Genomic DNA, 16,341 nt, shown 5'->3' on the forward strand with positions numbered 1-16,341 from the left:
TGTGGGGTCTTGCAACCACGTGGAGACTGTGGAGAATCGTGGGCTGATGGCTTTTACACTTCAAAATACAAACACTTGAGTATTTGTAAATATGTGTGAAAGCATTGCTGCATTGAATGCATCAAAGCTAGGGTCTCCTGGATTGACTGGGACAAATTTTATCCAAGAGGACACTAAGGGCCACTGTAGTAAAACAGAATCTCTGGAATATTAGGCTTAATTCACACTTTTGTTTGACTTTTGTCCTCCTGTGAAATCTACATTTTGGTCTGGCCTTGGTATGAGCTCATCTACAGGGTGCGGTCCAAAATAGTCAAATGGTCAGCCATTAAACACTCACTACAGGAACTTAGTTTTATTCCTCAAACCTTACTAACTGGGCATGGGTTCAACACTGACATGGTCTACTAACGCCACCGTGTGGCCGCAACAGTCCTATCATTTTTGAAATTCCATAATATTTAGATAAATGTAAATGAAATAATTCAATGTATGATTTAAATTTATTTTCCGTTTTATTATTTGCAGATGAGATGCTCAAAAAGTGAACATTTCAGTCACAATCTTGTTACTGTGTGACTAATAAGTCACTGTCTATTGCTACGTCAATAATTAGTCAACTGTCTGTAACGAGTCATAACTGAGTTTTCCCCCAGAGTATTACGAAAAGTTTATACCATACTGATTTCTTTATTATTCTATGAGCCACCTTGGGATCACGGCCTATCTAATCCCTGATTTATTATAAACAAGGGGTCCGTAATTCTTTTTGTGATCTATATTGTAAATACCGTCATATGTGGCAGACTTTACACAGAGAATAAGTCACCATGAGCAATAAACATTTAGACACCATCAATGGGGCAAAGTGACCATGTTTTCCTTGGAAATTGCGATACCACAGCGTGACTCATCCTGATTCACTCACTGGGAAGGATGTGGGCAGGAGACAGGAGCTTGATTCAGCTCAGGTTCCTCATTGCGGGCATCTAAAAGGAAAGAAAGAGAACTTTCATAATCTCCATTTTCAACGGGCTTCAATTATAAGAAGAATTCCGAGGAAAACCGCTAACATGCTAACTAAATGCAACCTCTGCTTTTAAACTCAAGACACGCTAATTTCTTGTAAATTTGTCAGCCCCAAAACAGGTAATTGTGCGTTTTAAATAAAAAATACAGCGATTGTGAACACATGCCTCACTTTTCTTCCTCCGGCGGCTGATCAAAGTGGAGACGGACAACGACTTCCGGGTACGTCATTCATCTTCACCTGCAAGGAGGGGCGGGATCTCTATGAAACGAGCTCAGCTCTCGTTCTCACAAGCGACCTTCCACCACTTCTCACGAGAACTCCGACGGGAGTGCCACAAATTCCAAAATCAAGGTAAGAAAACTTTCTGAAGTCTGTTTTAAAGAAGAATTTTAAGAGGTAACTGTGATTATAGTGTGCGGAACTCGTTGTTTGTCCTCTGTGAATACGTTCAAAAGGAAGTTAATGATTAATTTACTTTTTTTTCACAACAACTTGAACAATAACACTAAAATGCAATATAAATTTATTTTCAGCGACATAATGGTTTTGATTATTCTTTTCCTTGAGTTACCTGGGAGTATTGAGCGGTCCATGTAGTCTAAATCAAAGCTCAAAAATATCAAATTGACACTAATACAAGTTCACCACAGTATGAGGAATTTCAATAATAAAGCCTATTATATTCCTTCTGTGCTCCACAATTATTATATTAGACTATTGCAAGAGTGTGATGGAATTTTTAGCATTTTTCTGACTTCCAAGCAGCAGATTGGTGCCCATTGCTACAAATTCATGTCCCTGCTCGTCACACATTCCACAGCAGAACCCTCCCTGATCCACCTCCTCTTCTTGTCCCCCCTCTTCAGCTCCCCCACCACCACCAAGCCTTTCATCATTATATTCATGATATTAATAAATATCAGGTTTAACTGACATGCAACTACAGTGATTGAAACAAATTATAATATTGCAAGGGTAATCTAAGTGTTTATTTGTGCATTAATAATTATCATGCCTTTGGTAGTGTAGTTGTGTAGTTGTTGTTACACACACATTCCATTATATTTATTATATTTTTGTTGTTTATAAAGAGCTATGATCACGGCGGCCGAGTACGGCGAGACATCATGGGAACTGCAGGTGCACGTGGACCAAAGAGAAAGCGACGAGTCCATGCGCTTCAAACTGCGTGTGAAAGGCGACCTGCACATTGGAGGCCTCATGCTGATGCTGGTGGAGAAGATCAGTAAGTGTCAGAAATGCCTTATCAGTTGAACGCCATCTGCTCTTAAAATCTATAGTATTGTTTGCCAGGCTGCACCTTTGTTTGGCCTGCAGTGCTCCACACTCAAGTGCCATTGTTTTTAACCACAATGGCTCATGTTGCCCTAAGGCACAAAGTTCAGCAGTCATCTGATCTGATCATACTCGGCCTCGTCAACACAGAGGAGCTCATAGGGAGGACTTTGAAGCGTTAGATACTAACATTTCTCTGGACTGACTTTACAAGTTCTTTAAATATTACATGTGTGATGATGTTTTGATTTGCAGAGGCTCCCCAAGACTGGTCGGATCACGGCCTGTGGTGGGAGCAGAGGAAATGCTGGCTGCTCAGGACCCACTGGACCTTGGACAAGTATGGGATTCAGGTAGGACAAATGGGGGGGGACATTGGAAGTCCTGTAATGTTGAACTCCGCTTGCCTTTCGTTTCAAAGGATGCACAAATGAAAGATGGGTCAATTTCTATTTTTTTGTTTTCAGGCTGATGCAGACCTGCGGTACACCCCGCAACACAAAAGTATGCTATTGCAGCTCCCTAACATGAAAACCATTCAAATGACCGTTGGCTTCTCCTGCGTGGTCTTCAAGGCAGTGGCAGAGATCTGTCAAATCCTCAGTGAGTGTGACCTCCCTACCCTTTTACCTGAAATTTGACTTGATTTGTCTTAATTTTTTTTTTTTTCATTTATTTTACTGATTTATTTCAGACATCAGGCGGCCGGAAGAACTGTCCCTGCTCCAGCCTCACGATGAGCCCTCCAAGAAAAAGAAAAAAAGAGGCAAAAACTCCCCATTAGAGGACATCTGGGACATTGATTTAGTCAGCGGCGGGCCGGGAGGCTCAGGTACTGATAACACACACTTACCAAGCCCTACCGCCCTAATCGGAATAATGACATTCCACCCAAACAAGGTCCCATGTACAGCAAGACCATGACGGCCACCTACGACCCGGAGAACGGGATGCCGGTGTCGGCCACCAGCCTATGGTTCGGAGAGAACCCCCTTGCCGACTCCCAGCCCAACCTGCCGCCTGCCGAGCTGGCCAAGCTCTACCAGCCGCTATCCCTGGAGGACAAAGCCATCAGAAATGCCGGGTAGAAGACCTCATTGTGTGTTCCTGGTCCTTCCATTGGCACTATTCATTTTTACCGACTTGACATGTAATTGACAGATGGTTGGACTCTTCCCGCTCCCTCATGGAGCAGGACGTTCAAGAAAACGACAAGCTGCTGCTGCGCTTTAAGTACAACGTTTTCTTTGACCTCAATCCCAAAGTAGGTCAAATGAAATGCAGTACTATCGAGTTTGGGAGGAAAATAATCCAGAGAGCCTCAAGTTTGTCTTGTCACATTTCAGTATGACGCCGTGAGGATAACGCAGCTGTACGAGCAGGCTCGCTGGTCCATCCTGCTGGAGGAGATCGACTGCACCGAGGAGGAGATGCTCATGTTTGCGTCGCTGCAGGTGAATATGATGACATCATCGCACAAAAAGAGAATAATAGCAATGAGTTCAGTTTTCGACTTGTCTTTGCAGTATCACATCTGTAAATTGACCATGTCCACTGAGCCAATCGACCACACCAATGAGCAGGAAATTGATGAAGTGGAAGCCGCCCTCTCCAATTTGGAGGTGACGCTGGAAGGTGGCGTCTCAGACAGAATTCTGGTAAATGGATTTCATAACTGTCATTTTTCATCTTTTGGGGCTTGTGCAGTACAAAACAGCTGGGGGGGGTTACCGGTGGGCCTCCGTGAAACACAACGATTGCAGGTCCCAACTCGGCCAGGATATAAGATAATTGACACTTATTTGTTCCGACCTTCAGGAAGACATTACAGACATTCCAGAACTGGCTGATCACCTCCGCCTTTTCAGGTATAAACCCAGCTGGATACACTTCTATTGTCTTTACTCTGTTCTCAGTGTCATAAGATTGAATTTATTCCTAATTGTACAAGTGCAAAAATTATCTAACCAATTTAAAAGTATAATAACTTTCTCCTCATTTAGACCAAAAAGGCTGACACTGCGGCCTTACAAAGAGTACTGGTTTGTATTCAAGGACACCACCATCTCCTACTACAAGAACAAGGAGGCCGCCGTTGGGGAACCCATAGAGCAGTTTCACTTACGAGGTACTGTGTGTCTTTAAAAATTTGTGGCATTCAAATATGACACAGCGAACGTCACTGTATAATCCTTAGGCTGTGAGATCGTCCCCGACGTCAACGTCACGGAAAAGAAGTTCGGCATCAAGCTCCTTTTACCAGTGGCGGATGGGATGAACGAGGTGTACATCCGATGTGACAACGTAAGTTCCCATACCGCGTATGTCAACTCGACATGGTATCGGCGTAATTGTCATATTAGTTGTGTTGGCGCAGGAGACGCAATACGCAAAGTGGAAGGCGGCGTGCATCCTGGCCTCCAAGGGCAAGACCATGGCGTACAGCTCGTATAAATCGGAGGTGCGCAGCATTCAGTCCTTCCTGCAGATGAAGAGCTTAGCGCCCCCTCCTGGCCAGGCAGCCCCCGATCTAGATGCCATGGAGATGAACGCAGAGTGTTTCGTGTCGCCACACTACGCTAAGAAGCACAAGACGAAGCAGGTTGTCAAATTTAGAAGATATTTAGCTTGACTTGGCACCAATCACTGGTTACCAATGATTGTTCTTGTGTCAAGCTCACAGCACGTATCCTGGAGGCCCATCAGAACATCGCGCGCCTGTCCCTCATGGATGCCAAGATGCGGTTCATCCAAGCCTGGCAGTCTCTCCCGGAGTTTGGCATCAACTACTATATCGTCAGGTAGTGTGTGCAAAAAAAAGTTATGTCATTCATGGGCTATCATTCAAGAAGTCCACTTTGTGGTATCAGGTTCAGGGGTAGCAAGAAGGATGAGATCCTCGGCATCTCGTACAATCGTCTGATCCGTTTCGACATGTCCACCTGCCTGCCCGTCACCACCTGGAGGTTTGCCAACATGAAGCAATGGAACGTCAACTGGGAGATAAGACAAGTGAGGATCCCCGATGGGCTTTCACAATATGCGCCATGGCACCACGATTGGTCATCGCTGCTGTATTTTGTGTGATTGCAGGTGACCATCGAGTTTGACCAGAACGTGACCATAGCGTTCTGCTGCCTTAGCTGTGACTGCAAGGTGGTGCACGAGTTCATCGGTGGCTACATCTTCCTCTCGACGCGATCCAAGGACCAGAATGAGACCCTAGATGAAGAATTGTTCCACAAACTGACCGGAGGCCAAGAATGAGAAGACAACACTGTCATTTAGTGGTGGGGCATGGAACAACACATAGGGCACAGTGCTACTTTTTATTGATAAAACACAGTAAATCCCCGCTAGGGATAAAGTCCTATTGTTTTACAATCAAAGAACTCAACAAAACAACAACGTTATGATTTGTCCAGGTATTATTTATCTTTTTGTAAACATTTTCAGCTTTTTGATTTGCAGTCCAGCCAAGACCTAGTGTATGTGTAAATAATTGTGTTCTGAAATTGTTGTGACTTGACTTTTGTAAGAATAAATCCCTTTTTTATGTCATTATTACTCCTGTGGGATTTCCTTGTCCTCAATTCTCTCTCCACTATGTTTATTTATCTATCTACGTAAATTTAAACTGCAAAGAACTAGTTTGGGGGTGTTTGACGTTTTAATTTTTATTATATAACTAATACTCAGGTCAAATTCATGTCATGTCGACAAAGATGGACCACACGGCAGAGAAATATACGAGTAGTTATTTACAAAAACAGAATCGATTATTCTGAAATCGATATCTGCCTTACAATCGCTATCGCACGCAATTGGCTGACTTGAGGCAAGTCCGGCCAATCACTGCCGACAATGATGAAAACGCGGAAGTGAAATTCATTCCGCTCCCGACCGATCATCTTGAGACGGAAAGTGAAAGATAACACGTGGTTGTAGGAGTTTAACGCTCCTCACATGAATAACTGGGACTTTTGTTTATCCGACTGTTCCTTATATTGAGCTGTTTGTCGTTTTATTTGATCCATAATGGCGAATGGCGGAGACGACGACTCCCAGTATAAAATCAACGAGGGCGATTACGTTATGCTAAAACGTGGGGAGATCTACAAAGCTGTGCAAATACAATCGAAAAAGTAAGTATGACATTGTTTAGTGCATGCTATTTTGTTCGGATGTCAGGATCACGTTTTGATTATTAGTTTTTAGCTTGATGACTGCCAATCTGACTTCACAAGTTGTGAAACATGATTTCTCCATTGTGTGACAACAGGAAGGTGACATTTGAGAAGCATTGGCTCTTCCTGGACAACGCTGTGGGACATCTGTACAGCACCACTTTTGAAATTGTACCCGGTGGACAGTTGCAGCCCGTGAAACCACAAGATGCACCAAGTGCTGCTTCTGGTTGGTTGTTTTTCAATGGGAAAGGACAAAAGTAGTGTCATAAACAACAGTAACGTCACTTCACTACTACACTTTCGCCGACAGATGCAAAGCAAGCAGGCACGGACAACCGGAACATCGTGGATGACGGCAAGTCGCAGAAGCTGACACGGGACGACATTGAGACACTCAAAGAGCAGGGCTTGAAGGGTCAGGTAATGATGGAAACTCGATAATGTGCATGATGACGCTTCATATCCTCATTATTTTGAGCCTCATTGGTTTTGTATGGTGCAAATAAAGCACATAGACGGTAAGACTGGGTAATATTGCCTGAAAATTTAAATATCAAACTATTTCCCCCTCACAAATCTGAAGATGTATCTTTAACCATTTTGGTAATTGCAGTAATCGTTTGTATTGCAGGAAATCATCCAGCAGCTCATAGACAACAGCTCCACCTTCAGGGATAAAACGGAATATGCCCAGGACAAGTACATCAAGAAGAAAAAGAAGAAGTGAGCAGGAATCATGACATTTAAAAATAATAAAACACACTGCATGTGTTCAAGCGGTATCTGGTATTTTTGCAGGTACGACAACAAGCTAAGCATTCTCAAACCGACCTGCCGCACCATGGCGCTCATGTACCACGGACGAGAGCCAGGAAAAATCTGGTATTTTTCTTTTTGTCTCAGTCCAATAGAAACACACAGCAGTATGAGTAATGTGTGTGTTTTGTGCGTGTGATGCAGTCACTTGCGATACGACACATTGGCGCAGATGCTGACCTTGGCCAACATCCACGCCGGCAGCAAAGTGTTGGTGTTTGAAACGTGTGCTGGCCTCGTGCTGGGGGCTGTCATGGAAAGAATGGGAGGTGAGTTTGTTTTTCATCCAGCACAGTGTTTCCCTGAGGCACAAACTTTACATTTCCTGGCACGTTTCTACAAACATAATAAGTCGCCATCCTGTTGTATAAAAGGCAAAGGATGGATGGATGGATGCACAAGTAAATTTAAGCTTTTAATTGTTATGCCTGTGAAATCATTTAATTATATAGATTTTTTTATTTCAACGGAATACATGATATTGTAATAAAATGTCGCCATCTGGTGGTATAGTGCAGTACGTGCTTTTATTTTCATTTTTAATGATCCTCTTCTGCTCATTGCATCCAGGCTACGGATCCGTGATCCAAATGTACTCGGGGGTTGAGCCGGCCCGAGCGGGAGTGGAAAACTTTGGCTTCCCCTCTCACTTCCACGATACGCTGCATGACTTTCCCATCTGCGACGTCAATGCTTTTCTAGCAGGCACGCTGGACACAAGCTTCAAGGACCCCAGTGCTGGTAAAGTGCATGCGCCAGACATGTCATTCAGAACACATGCACAGTGTTAAATGTGATCCAATAAGAGAGCAGCGTTAAAAAAAAAAAAACTCACTTCTGTACGACTTCTCAGAGGCATCTAATTCCAACGTGGCCATGGAAGAGGAGCCCAAGATGGAGCAGAGCAAGCCCCCGGAGGACACAGCAAACATGGACACGAACGCTGGCGAAGAACAACCCACAGATGCCGAACGCGAAAGCGGCAGGGATGCAAAGGTACGGCACGTATTCACTTATGATTGACAGGTTGATGCTCATCACGGTCTTTTAAATGTTCTAGGCCCAACTCAAGAGTGTGAAACAGGAGGAGATGCGTAAGAAGCTCGCGGCGGCAGTGGCCCAGTTAAAAGGCATGAATGCAGATGGGTTAGTATCACTTTTAAATGGTGATTAAAATGGATCCTCACAAGTGTGCATTTCAGCTCTATACGCCGTTATTGGTGAGGCACGGGCTCCTCATGATTGATGAAATGTTGCAAGGGTGTTGACTTATTGACTCTTCTTCATTACAGCGGCCATATCATAAACACCACTACACTGTGTCGGGGCTAAATCACAAGCTTCTCACATTAGGCTGCTGAATGACGGCATTTCCAATTCCAATGTATTGGACGGCGTAATACATTGTTTGCTTGGCTTGTTTTGCAGATTGGTCATCGCCTCTCGCTTCCACCCGTGTCCCGTCCTGATGTGCCTGATCAGGTTTTTGTCGCCCTCCAGGCCGTTTGTGGTCTACTCGCAGTATAAGGAGGTGAATTGAGTGCGAGTTTTATGACGATTCAGTCCATCGAGAGTCATTATTTAAGGCAGCTTTTATAACTTGCCAGGCTCCTGTGGGAGAAATGAGCTTCCAGCAGAAGGAAAATACAAAAGAAAATGCGTCTACATTCCGTTAGGAAATTAAATCGGAGTGTCGTAGCAATTCAACACTTTAAATGGCTGGCATTAAAAACAGAGCAGAATGTGGAGCCCGAAGCTCAGAGATAAACATTTTTATGTTCAAATACTCGTAAGCCAAGTATAATAATGGGCTAGTGATTCTTGCGTGTCAAAATGACTTTGTCTTCTCTGCAGGCGCTCATCGAGTGCTTCACCAAACTGAGGGAGCGAGGCGGTACGGTCAACCTCCGTCTTACTGACACCTGGCTACGACATTATCAGGTGACCTAATGCCGCCAAGTGTTGCCTTCGGGTCCTCGTCGTAGCTTTAATGCGTTCTGACTTTTGTAAACCCCCCCTCCCCTCCCCCCTCAGGTGCTGCCCAATAGGACGCATCCCAAGCTGCTGATGAGCGGCGGCGGCGGTTACCTGCTCTCAGGCATCACCGTGGAGACAGAGCAGTCGGGTCGGAGTAACTCGGAGGAGCCGGCGCCAAAAAAGCAGAAACTGACAGAAAGCTGAAGGGCTTACTCGCCCCCCTTTCAACCCAAATTTTGTTTCAGGGCACATCAGCAACAGGGCTGGCGGGAATGTCCGTTTGGATGCATCACAATCCCATCTAGGCAGTTATGCAAGGAAAGGCCTCAAAACAGATGAAGACTAGTTTCCTTGACTGGCATTTTGGTCAGCAATTCTTTTTTTTTTATATATATACCTTGAAAATTTTATTTTTTTTGTTGTGACCCGGTTAAATGACTGAACCTTGACAGAATTAAATCATTCTGACACAGAATAACTTTGTTTCAATTGATCCCAACTAAGAAACATTAGCATATAGTTTAGGCTTGAAAAATATGCACACACAAAATATATGTTTTTTTTCCTAAAGCTCCATCCCTCCAAAAATATTTTAGAAGAGTTTATTTTCACTTGAAAGACAACTGTAAAATTGTGTTTTTGTCTAATAATATCACAATAATCAACTATAATTAATGTTTGTGCTGTAACGTGCGCAGGATTACAAAGGTTCCCAGAATAACTCGTTTATTGAACACAAGCACTTGAAAAGACAATGACATCAGTGAATATTATTTCTACACCAAAAACATTCCCATGCACACGTTCACAATGTCACATCAAAATAGCACAAATACAACAAGATGCCTTTTTTTTTTAAGCAACGGTTGACATTTTTGGGGGTGCACTTTAACTCGGCAGACGAAACAAACATTGAAAGCGTAGCTCATTTTTTCTCATGCAGCTTGGCGGAAATTTTCTTCATCTCCTCATCCATTGCCGCCAAGTTTTCCAGTGCTTTCTCCTGCAAAATAAAAACACAGTAGAGTCATACCATCTATACATTTATTTTTTTGTGGTTCTGCTCATTATGGACACGCCTACCAAATTTTATGCCGCACAGTGAAAGTAGCTTTGAGTTAAAATGTCAAGAATAGAAATAGAAAAGTCAAGCCTACTATGTTAGGAATATGTTTGTACGAGCCATTTCCTCTGGTTTTTAATGTTTGTTTAGATCCGCCACCCGCCGCTCGCCTTTTAAATAGAGTCGTGATGACATCCAAGGCCCCGGGAGGTCGTTACGGTGCGTCAATCTTGGCGCTAGAAGATGCTACGGCTCGTCTGTCAGCAGTTGTAGAAAAAATAAATTTAAAAAAAGATGCAGACAGTGCCAAAGTTCTGCTGTGGAACATTAGTGTTGTCATTTGTTCTGGGCCAAGTTGTTGACGTGCGCTCAAACGGCAAGCGGCCAACATGTCTGCGTGGAATGGACATTTCCATAATGAGCTATCCTTGCCCCCCCCCCCCTCGGGGAGTTTGTGGACGAGCGACTGGATTTGCTTTCGTGGGTCAGCAAGCACGAGATGGAACACAGTTTACCCACACAACATCACTGATGTCATCGAGAGTAATCGTAGCTCAACGAACCTCACGTGGTGTGAGCGCCCTCGCTTGCACGGCTCCCTCTGACGCCTCCTGTTTAGCGAGCTGGTCGAGTTTGAGACCGAGCTGCTTGGCCGCCTCTTCCATCTGCGCACGTTCAAAAGTCAGAACCGAGTCTCGACCTTCTATATTGGATCTGAGTTGTACTGGTCTACCTTGTTTGGAGCTTCATGGTCTTCTGGATTTCTTTTGAACCAGGCGGGATGGTAGTAGCCTCTGTAGATCCACGGGTTTCTTTTGTCAGGCAAGTACCTTCAAAAAGAACCAGGTCACACCCGAGAATTCGCTCTTGTGATGCTGTAGAAGATTTAAATACCTCAGAGCTTCACTTTTGTCCTCAGGATTGTCAGAATCGTCCCTCAGGTCTTCATCGTCAGACAGCTCCTCCCCTCCATGCTTGTGGTATTTGTTTGCTGGGTCATCTTCGTCATGTCTCTTGTCAAAGCTCCAGTACTCTTGACTGCGTTCTCCATCTGATTCCTCTCTCTTTTCCTCGGAGAGTTCTTCATCACGCTTAGGCTTCTTCTGGTAGTATCTCCAAGGCCTCCAGGCCTTCTTCTCTTTGCCCAAGTCCCAGGATTCCTGGCTACGTTCCTCATCGGGCTCCTCTCGGGCTTCCTCTGGGAGTTCCTCATCCCGCTTGTGTCTTCTTTGGTGGTATCTCCCAGGTCTCCAGTTCCTCTTGTATCTATCGGTGTCAAAATCCCAGTATTCCTGGCTACGTTCCTCATCTGGATCCTCTGACAGCTCTTCATCCCGCCTGTGTCTCCTCTGGTGGTATCTCCCAGGTCTCCAGTCCCTCTTGTATCGGTCAGTATCAAAATCCCAGGATTCCTGACTGCGTTCCTCATCCGGATCCTCTGAGAATTCTTCGTCCTTCTTGTGTCTCCTCTGATGGTATCTCCCGGCCCTCCATTCCCTCTTGTCCCGCTCGTCGTCGAGCCCCCACGACTCTTGGCTGCGTTCATCATCTGCTTCCTCTCTAGGTTCCTCTGACAGTTCCTCATCACGTTTGTGTCTTCTTTGGTGATATCTCCCAGGCCTCCATTTCCTCTTGTCCCTTTCACCGTCGAGCCCCCAGGATTCCTGACTGCGTTCCTCATCTGGTTCCTCTCTGGGTTCCTCTGACAGTTCTTCATCCCTCTTATGTCTTCTTTGGTATCCTCTAGGCCTCCATTTCCTCTTGTCCCTCTCGTCGTCGAGCCCCCAGGATTCCTGACTGCGTTCCTCATCTGGTTCCTCTCTGGGTTCCTCTGACAGTTCTTCATCCCTCTTATGTCTTCTTTGGTGATATCTCCCAGGCCTCCATTTCCTCTTGTCCCTTTCACCGTCGAGCCCCCAGGATTCCTGACTGCGTTCCTCATCTGGTTCCTCTCTGGGTTCCTCTGACAGTTCTTCATCCCTCTTATGTCTTCTTTGGTATCCTCTAGGCCTCCATTTCCTCTTGTCCCTCTCGTCGTCGAGCCCCCAGGATTCCTGACTGCGTTCCTCATCTGGTTCCTCTCTGGGTTCCTCTGACAGTTCTTCATCCCTCTTATGTCTTCTTTGGTGATATCTCCCAGGCCTCCATTTCCTCTTGTCCCTTTCACCGTCGAGCCCCCAGGATTCCTGACTGCGTTCCTCATCTGGTTCCTCTCTGGGTTCCTCTGAAAGTTCTTCATCCCTCTTATGTCTTCTTTGGTATCCCCTAGGCCTCCATTTCCTCTTATCCCTTTCACCGTCGAGCCCCCAGGATTCCTGACTGCGTTCCTCATCTGGTTCCTCTCTGGGTTCCTCTGACAGTTCTTCATCCCTCTTATGTCTTCTTTGGTATCCCCGAGGCCTCCATTTCCTCTTGTCCCTTTCACCGTCGAGCCCCCAGGATTCCTGACTGCGTTCCTCATCTGGTTCTTCTCTGGGTTCCTCTGAAAGTTCTTCATCCCTCTTATGTCTTCTTTGGTATCCCCGAGGCCTCCATTTCCTCTTGTCCCTTTCACCGTCGAGCCCCCAGGATTCCTGACTGCGTTCCTCATCTGGTTCCTCTCTGGGTTCCTCTGACAGTTCTTCATCCCTCTTATGTCTTCTTTGGTATCCCCTAGGCCTCCATTTCCTCTTGTCCCTTTCATTGTCAAGCCCCCACGACTCCTGACTGCGTTCGTAGTCCTCCTCCTCATCTTCTCCCAAAGGCTCCTTGTCGCGTTTGGGCTTCTGGTGGAACCGTCCTGGCCTCCAACTGCTTCTCTTCTCCCGTTCCTCCTCTACCTCGCCACCATCTTCCTGGTGCCTTTTCTCCAAACTCCAGGATTCCTGATTGTGCCCGCCCTCTGGTGTCACCTGATTGGGCTCCACAGACCTCAGAAATTCTTGGATGTCTTCTGAATCCTTGACCTCGGGCTCCTCTACGTGATCTTTATCCTGCTCTTCATTGCTCTTCTTATCCGACGGAGCACGTTCAATTCCTTCAACAGGACAGAATGGGTCAATATGGCAGCCATTTTGCTTCTGCCCTACCTAGAACGTTGCACAAACCTGCTTGGAGAATCTCCTTGCACTCTTGATCCAGTTGGGTGTCCGGTTGGGAGAGCGCTTTGGACAGAACCTCCACCAAACATCTTGTCACCTAATTAATATTCAAGGTATGTGTTGATTTATAATCACAAAATGACCTGCTCCTGCATTATTCATCAGACATATTTTCTATACATTGCTAACAAATATAGCCTATGACTTCCTATACGGACAATTGAATACAGTGACAGTTCCATATTAATAATTATGTGCATGGCATGGTTCCGATCACGTGACAACCCCCCCCCCACCCCCCCCTGCTTTCATTGGCGATTGCACGCAAGTCTCGAAAATAGTCTAAAGACTTACCACATCTTCTCTTTGGCCATCCTTGCCCACTGGAAGTGCTCGATTCCCTAAACAGAAGACAAACATACCGGTCTTTTATTTAAAAAAAAAAAAACGCAAGAAAAGCAAAAAACAAACCAACAAACTCCAGTCGTAGTAAAAAGTGGTAAAGTCGCTGTCCGTGGTGCTGAACTCACCTATAAGGAAAGCGAACCCAAGCAGCAGAAAAAGAGGAGTCGGTGTCATTTTGTTGGAGTGCGTTGTCCCTCCCGATGCAGCGGGAGAGATGCTCGTGCTGGAAAGGGAGCAGGACCTCCAAATATAAAGGCGCTCCGAGTGGAGGAGGAAGGAGAGAGAGAGAGAGAGAGGGAGAGAGAGAGAGAGAGAGAGAGAGAAAGAGAGAGAGCGGGAAGGAGCGTGGGAGGGGACGTTCGTGTCATGACTCATTAGACCTGCAGGGGAAGCGGCAACAACTTTTTTTTTTTTTTTCCTCCTCTCCCGTAGATGAAATTAGCCATCACACAGGTGATGGTTTAAACATTATTGAGAGGAACATGGTGGTTGTCCGCAGGAGGGGGCTTAATGGAGCGAGGAGCCCAAAGGCAATCACACACCCTGCAAATTTCATTGTCACAACCCCCATTTTTAGTTCTGTTCCTATAAGAAACTGGAATTGTTGCATGCGTTGTTAACCATGCGGTACTACATTTATTTTAAAGTGTTTTTATGCATCTTTAAGGACACCTTTACTTTCAAACACAGTGGCAAAACAATACATAAGGGTTGAATTAAATATTTAAAGTTCAATTTACATAAAGTAAGAACAATTATTAAAACTAATATATAAATATGTTTACATTTTAAAGATTAATCTATTATTTATCCAGCGTGTGGACAGAGGTTTTACATTAGCACAGTTGCTTTGGAGCGCCTCGTTGTTGGGGCTTTGAGCAGCTCAAACATGAAAATGAAAAATACAAGTTGAGTCCATTTTGATTGACAGCTGAATAGCCAGAGTGCACTGTATTTATTTTGACCTTATTGTTGCCAAAATACAAACCTTGTGACCTCCCAAGATTCCCCCTTAAACACATTTTACACAAAATGACCTTTTACGTGTAGATCGGACTCGGATTCAATCTCGTCCCCCCCCTTCCCTCGGGTCAGCCGACGTCCATGTTTGTTAGGAGAATCATGCATGCGAGTAGCAGGATGTCTTTGAGTGGAAGGGAGAGGAGGGGGATAAAGAAAGGGGGCCGCGGCCAGCGGCATTCAATCATCCACGCCCGCCACACTCTCATCAACAGTGTGCACTCATATGTGACGCCCTGCGATGATGCTCTGTGGCCTTTTTTTATATTAAAGAAAAGAAAAAAAAAAGTGCAGTTAGAAGCACAACACTAAATCACACTTTGCAGTCCAATGTACTAAACTACAACAGATAAAACACAATGTACTTTGTAATGAGGATTTACAAGAGCAGGCTGATGCAGGATGTTTTGGGTTTTTTTTTTGTTGCTGTTAAAAATTTACGCTTTGTGCCGTGAGCGTGACTAACAGCCGCAGACCTTTGATATTGCGTTCTATGCAATTTTTTATTTTCTTGTAAGAAGCACACTGAAGTTTTATTTTAGCTGTTTGATCAAAAAAAAAAAATTGAAGTGTGTTAGTGACTGGTTATAAAAAGTCTACACACCCCAATTCCCATCCCACGTTATTGTCAAATAAAAAAAAAAAATCATTTAAATTTTCTTCACACCATTAATGTGTTGTATAACGTATACATGTTAGTAATGTGTTTGCACAAGTGTGCACACCCAGGAATGCAGCTATGTTCATGTGACTAAAGGGAAATGTGCTTTCGGGAGTTTGCAAACATATTTTTTAAGGTTGTGTTAAACTTATAATCATATTAATATCTAGTATTGGAGTGCTCGTGTGGATTGGTGGGGGCCGAAGAATGTGCAGGCAAACTGCATGAACTTGTTTTCTTCTAAGTGTTGTGGAATAGGCCCGGATAGGGAGTACCGGAGGAGACCACCTCAAGGTCGGTGAGGAACGAGAACAACAGCACGTCTATGAGACCGGGCTTCGAGGGGAAAACCCAACCGCCTGACCTCAGCGACACCTGGACGGGGAGGAGATGGCCATCGACCAATCATCTCACAATATTTTGCATGCTTTAATATTCATATTGTGTTTCTTTAAAACTGGGCAACCCGGAAGAATGTGTCGTCTTTTGGTGGTCACAAAAACGCACGAGTTTTAGTGTGAGGGACCCGGGACCCAGGCCTGTATTAGTGCGCTTTGTCAGGAATAAATAATTGGTAAATTTGGTCTAATTGATAATCTTCTCTTTGACAGAACGAACTCGCAAAATTGTTAGGTGCGCCAGTGTGTGGATTAGGACATAGCAATTTATGTGTTAAGTGTTGATCGCAATTTGGAGTCAGATCAATAACTAGAATCCGTAACCTAACATGACGCAGATGTGAAGACTGAAGCTTGGACTTGGCAGAGCAAACATTTGATGGTCCTTTCAATCATTAGCAG

The 16,341-nt window shown here is 44.8% G+C and overlaps 4 protein-coding genes across 7 annotated transcripts in view; 2 read left to right on the forward strand and 2 right to left on the reverse strand.

The window, feature by feature from the left end:
- plcb1l (phospholipase C beta 1-like) overlaps window positions 1-1,271 on the reverse strand; it is a 72,721-nt gene extending 71,450 nt beyond the window's left edge. For 3 of the 4 annotated variants that reach the window (XR_015854449.1, XM_088362393.1, XM_088362388.1), the window contains exons 1-2: window positions 1,197-1,271; window positions 929-989 (exon numbers count right to left, since the gene is read on the reverse strand). The gene's annotated coding sequence lies outside the window, so the exon portion shown is untranslated. The remainder of the gene's footprint in view (window positions 1-928; window positions 990-1,196) is intronic. The other variant, XM_088362390.1, reaches the window with a different exon arrangement.
- Window positions 1,267-5,894, forward strand: fermt1 (FERM domain containing kindlin 1). Its single transcript, XM_088362401.1, has 16 exons — window positions 1,267-1,384; window positions 2,125-2,279; window positions 2,585-2,682; window positions 2,797-2,932; window positions 3,024-3,161; window positions 3,230-3,413; window positions 3,491-3,593; window positions 3,676-3,783; window positions 3,856-3,987; window positions 4,148-4,197; window positions 4,333-4,457; window positions 4,527-4,633; window positions 4,707-4,931; window positions 5,006-5,130; window positions 5,200-5,341; window positions 5,423-5,894. Exons 2-16 carry the CDS (start codon window positions 2,129-2,131, stop codon window positions 5,594-5,596), a joined length of 1,998 nt encoding a protein of 665 aa, XP_088218527.1. The 5' UTR covers window positions 1,267-1,384; window positions 2,125-2,128; the 3' UTR covers window positions 5,597-5,894.
- Window positions 5,895-6,182: 288 nt separating this feature from the next.
- On the forward strand, window positions 6,183-9,790 carry trmt6 (tRNA methyltransferase 6 non-catalytic subunit). Its single transcript, XM_088362294.1, has 12 exons — window positions 6,183-6,474; window positions 6,612-6,745; window positions 6,830-6,939; window positions 7,151-7,242; window positions 7,318-7,401; window positions 7,480-7,604; window positions 7,906-8,076; window positions 8,189-8,331; window positions 8,396-8,481; window positions 8,764-8,866; window positions 9,190-9,276; window positions 9,370-9,790. Exons 1-12 carry the CDS (start codon window positions 6,368-6,370, stop codon window positions 9,514-9,516), a joined length of 1,389 nt encoding a protein of 462 aa, XP_088218420.1. The 5' UTR covers window positions 6,183-6,367; the 3' UTR covers window positions 9,517-9,790.
- Window positions 9,791-10,021: 231 nt separating this feature from the next.
- chgb (chromogranin B) lies at window positions 10,022-14,116 on the reverse strand. The gene is made up of 7 exons (XM_088362293.1): window positions 13,986-14,116; window positions 13,810-13,856; window positions 13,462-13,552; window positions 11,270-13,391; window positions 11,109-11,205; window positions 10,939-11,040; window positions 10,022-10,315 (listed from the first exon to the last, which is right to left on the reverse strand). The coding sequence occupies exons 1-7, from the start codon at window positions 14,032-14,034 to the stop codon at window positions 10,238-10,240; spliced, it is 2,586 nt and encodes an 861-aa protein (XP_088218419.1). The 5' UTR covers window positions 14,035-14,116; the 3' UTR covers window positions 10,022-10,237.
- Between the last annotated feature and the right edge of the window lie 2,225 nt (window positions 14,117-16,341).

This window comes from Syngnathus floridae, chromosome 19 (genome assembly GCF_059516105.1).
Source record: "Syngnathus floridae isolate MCC-2025c chromosome 19, RoL_Sflo_1.0, whole genome shotgun sequence".
NCBI classification, from domain to species: domain Eukaryota; kingdom Metazoa; phylum Chordata; class Actinopteri; order Syngnathiformes; family Syngnathidae; genus Syngnathus; species Syngnathus floridae.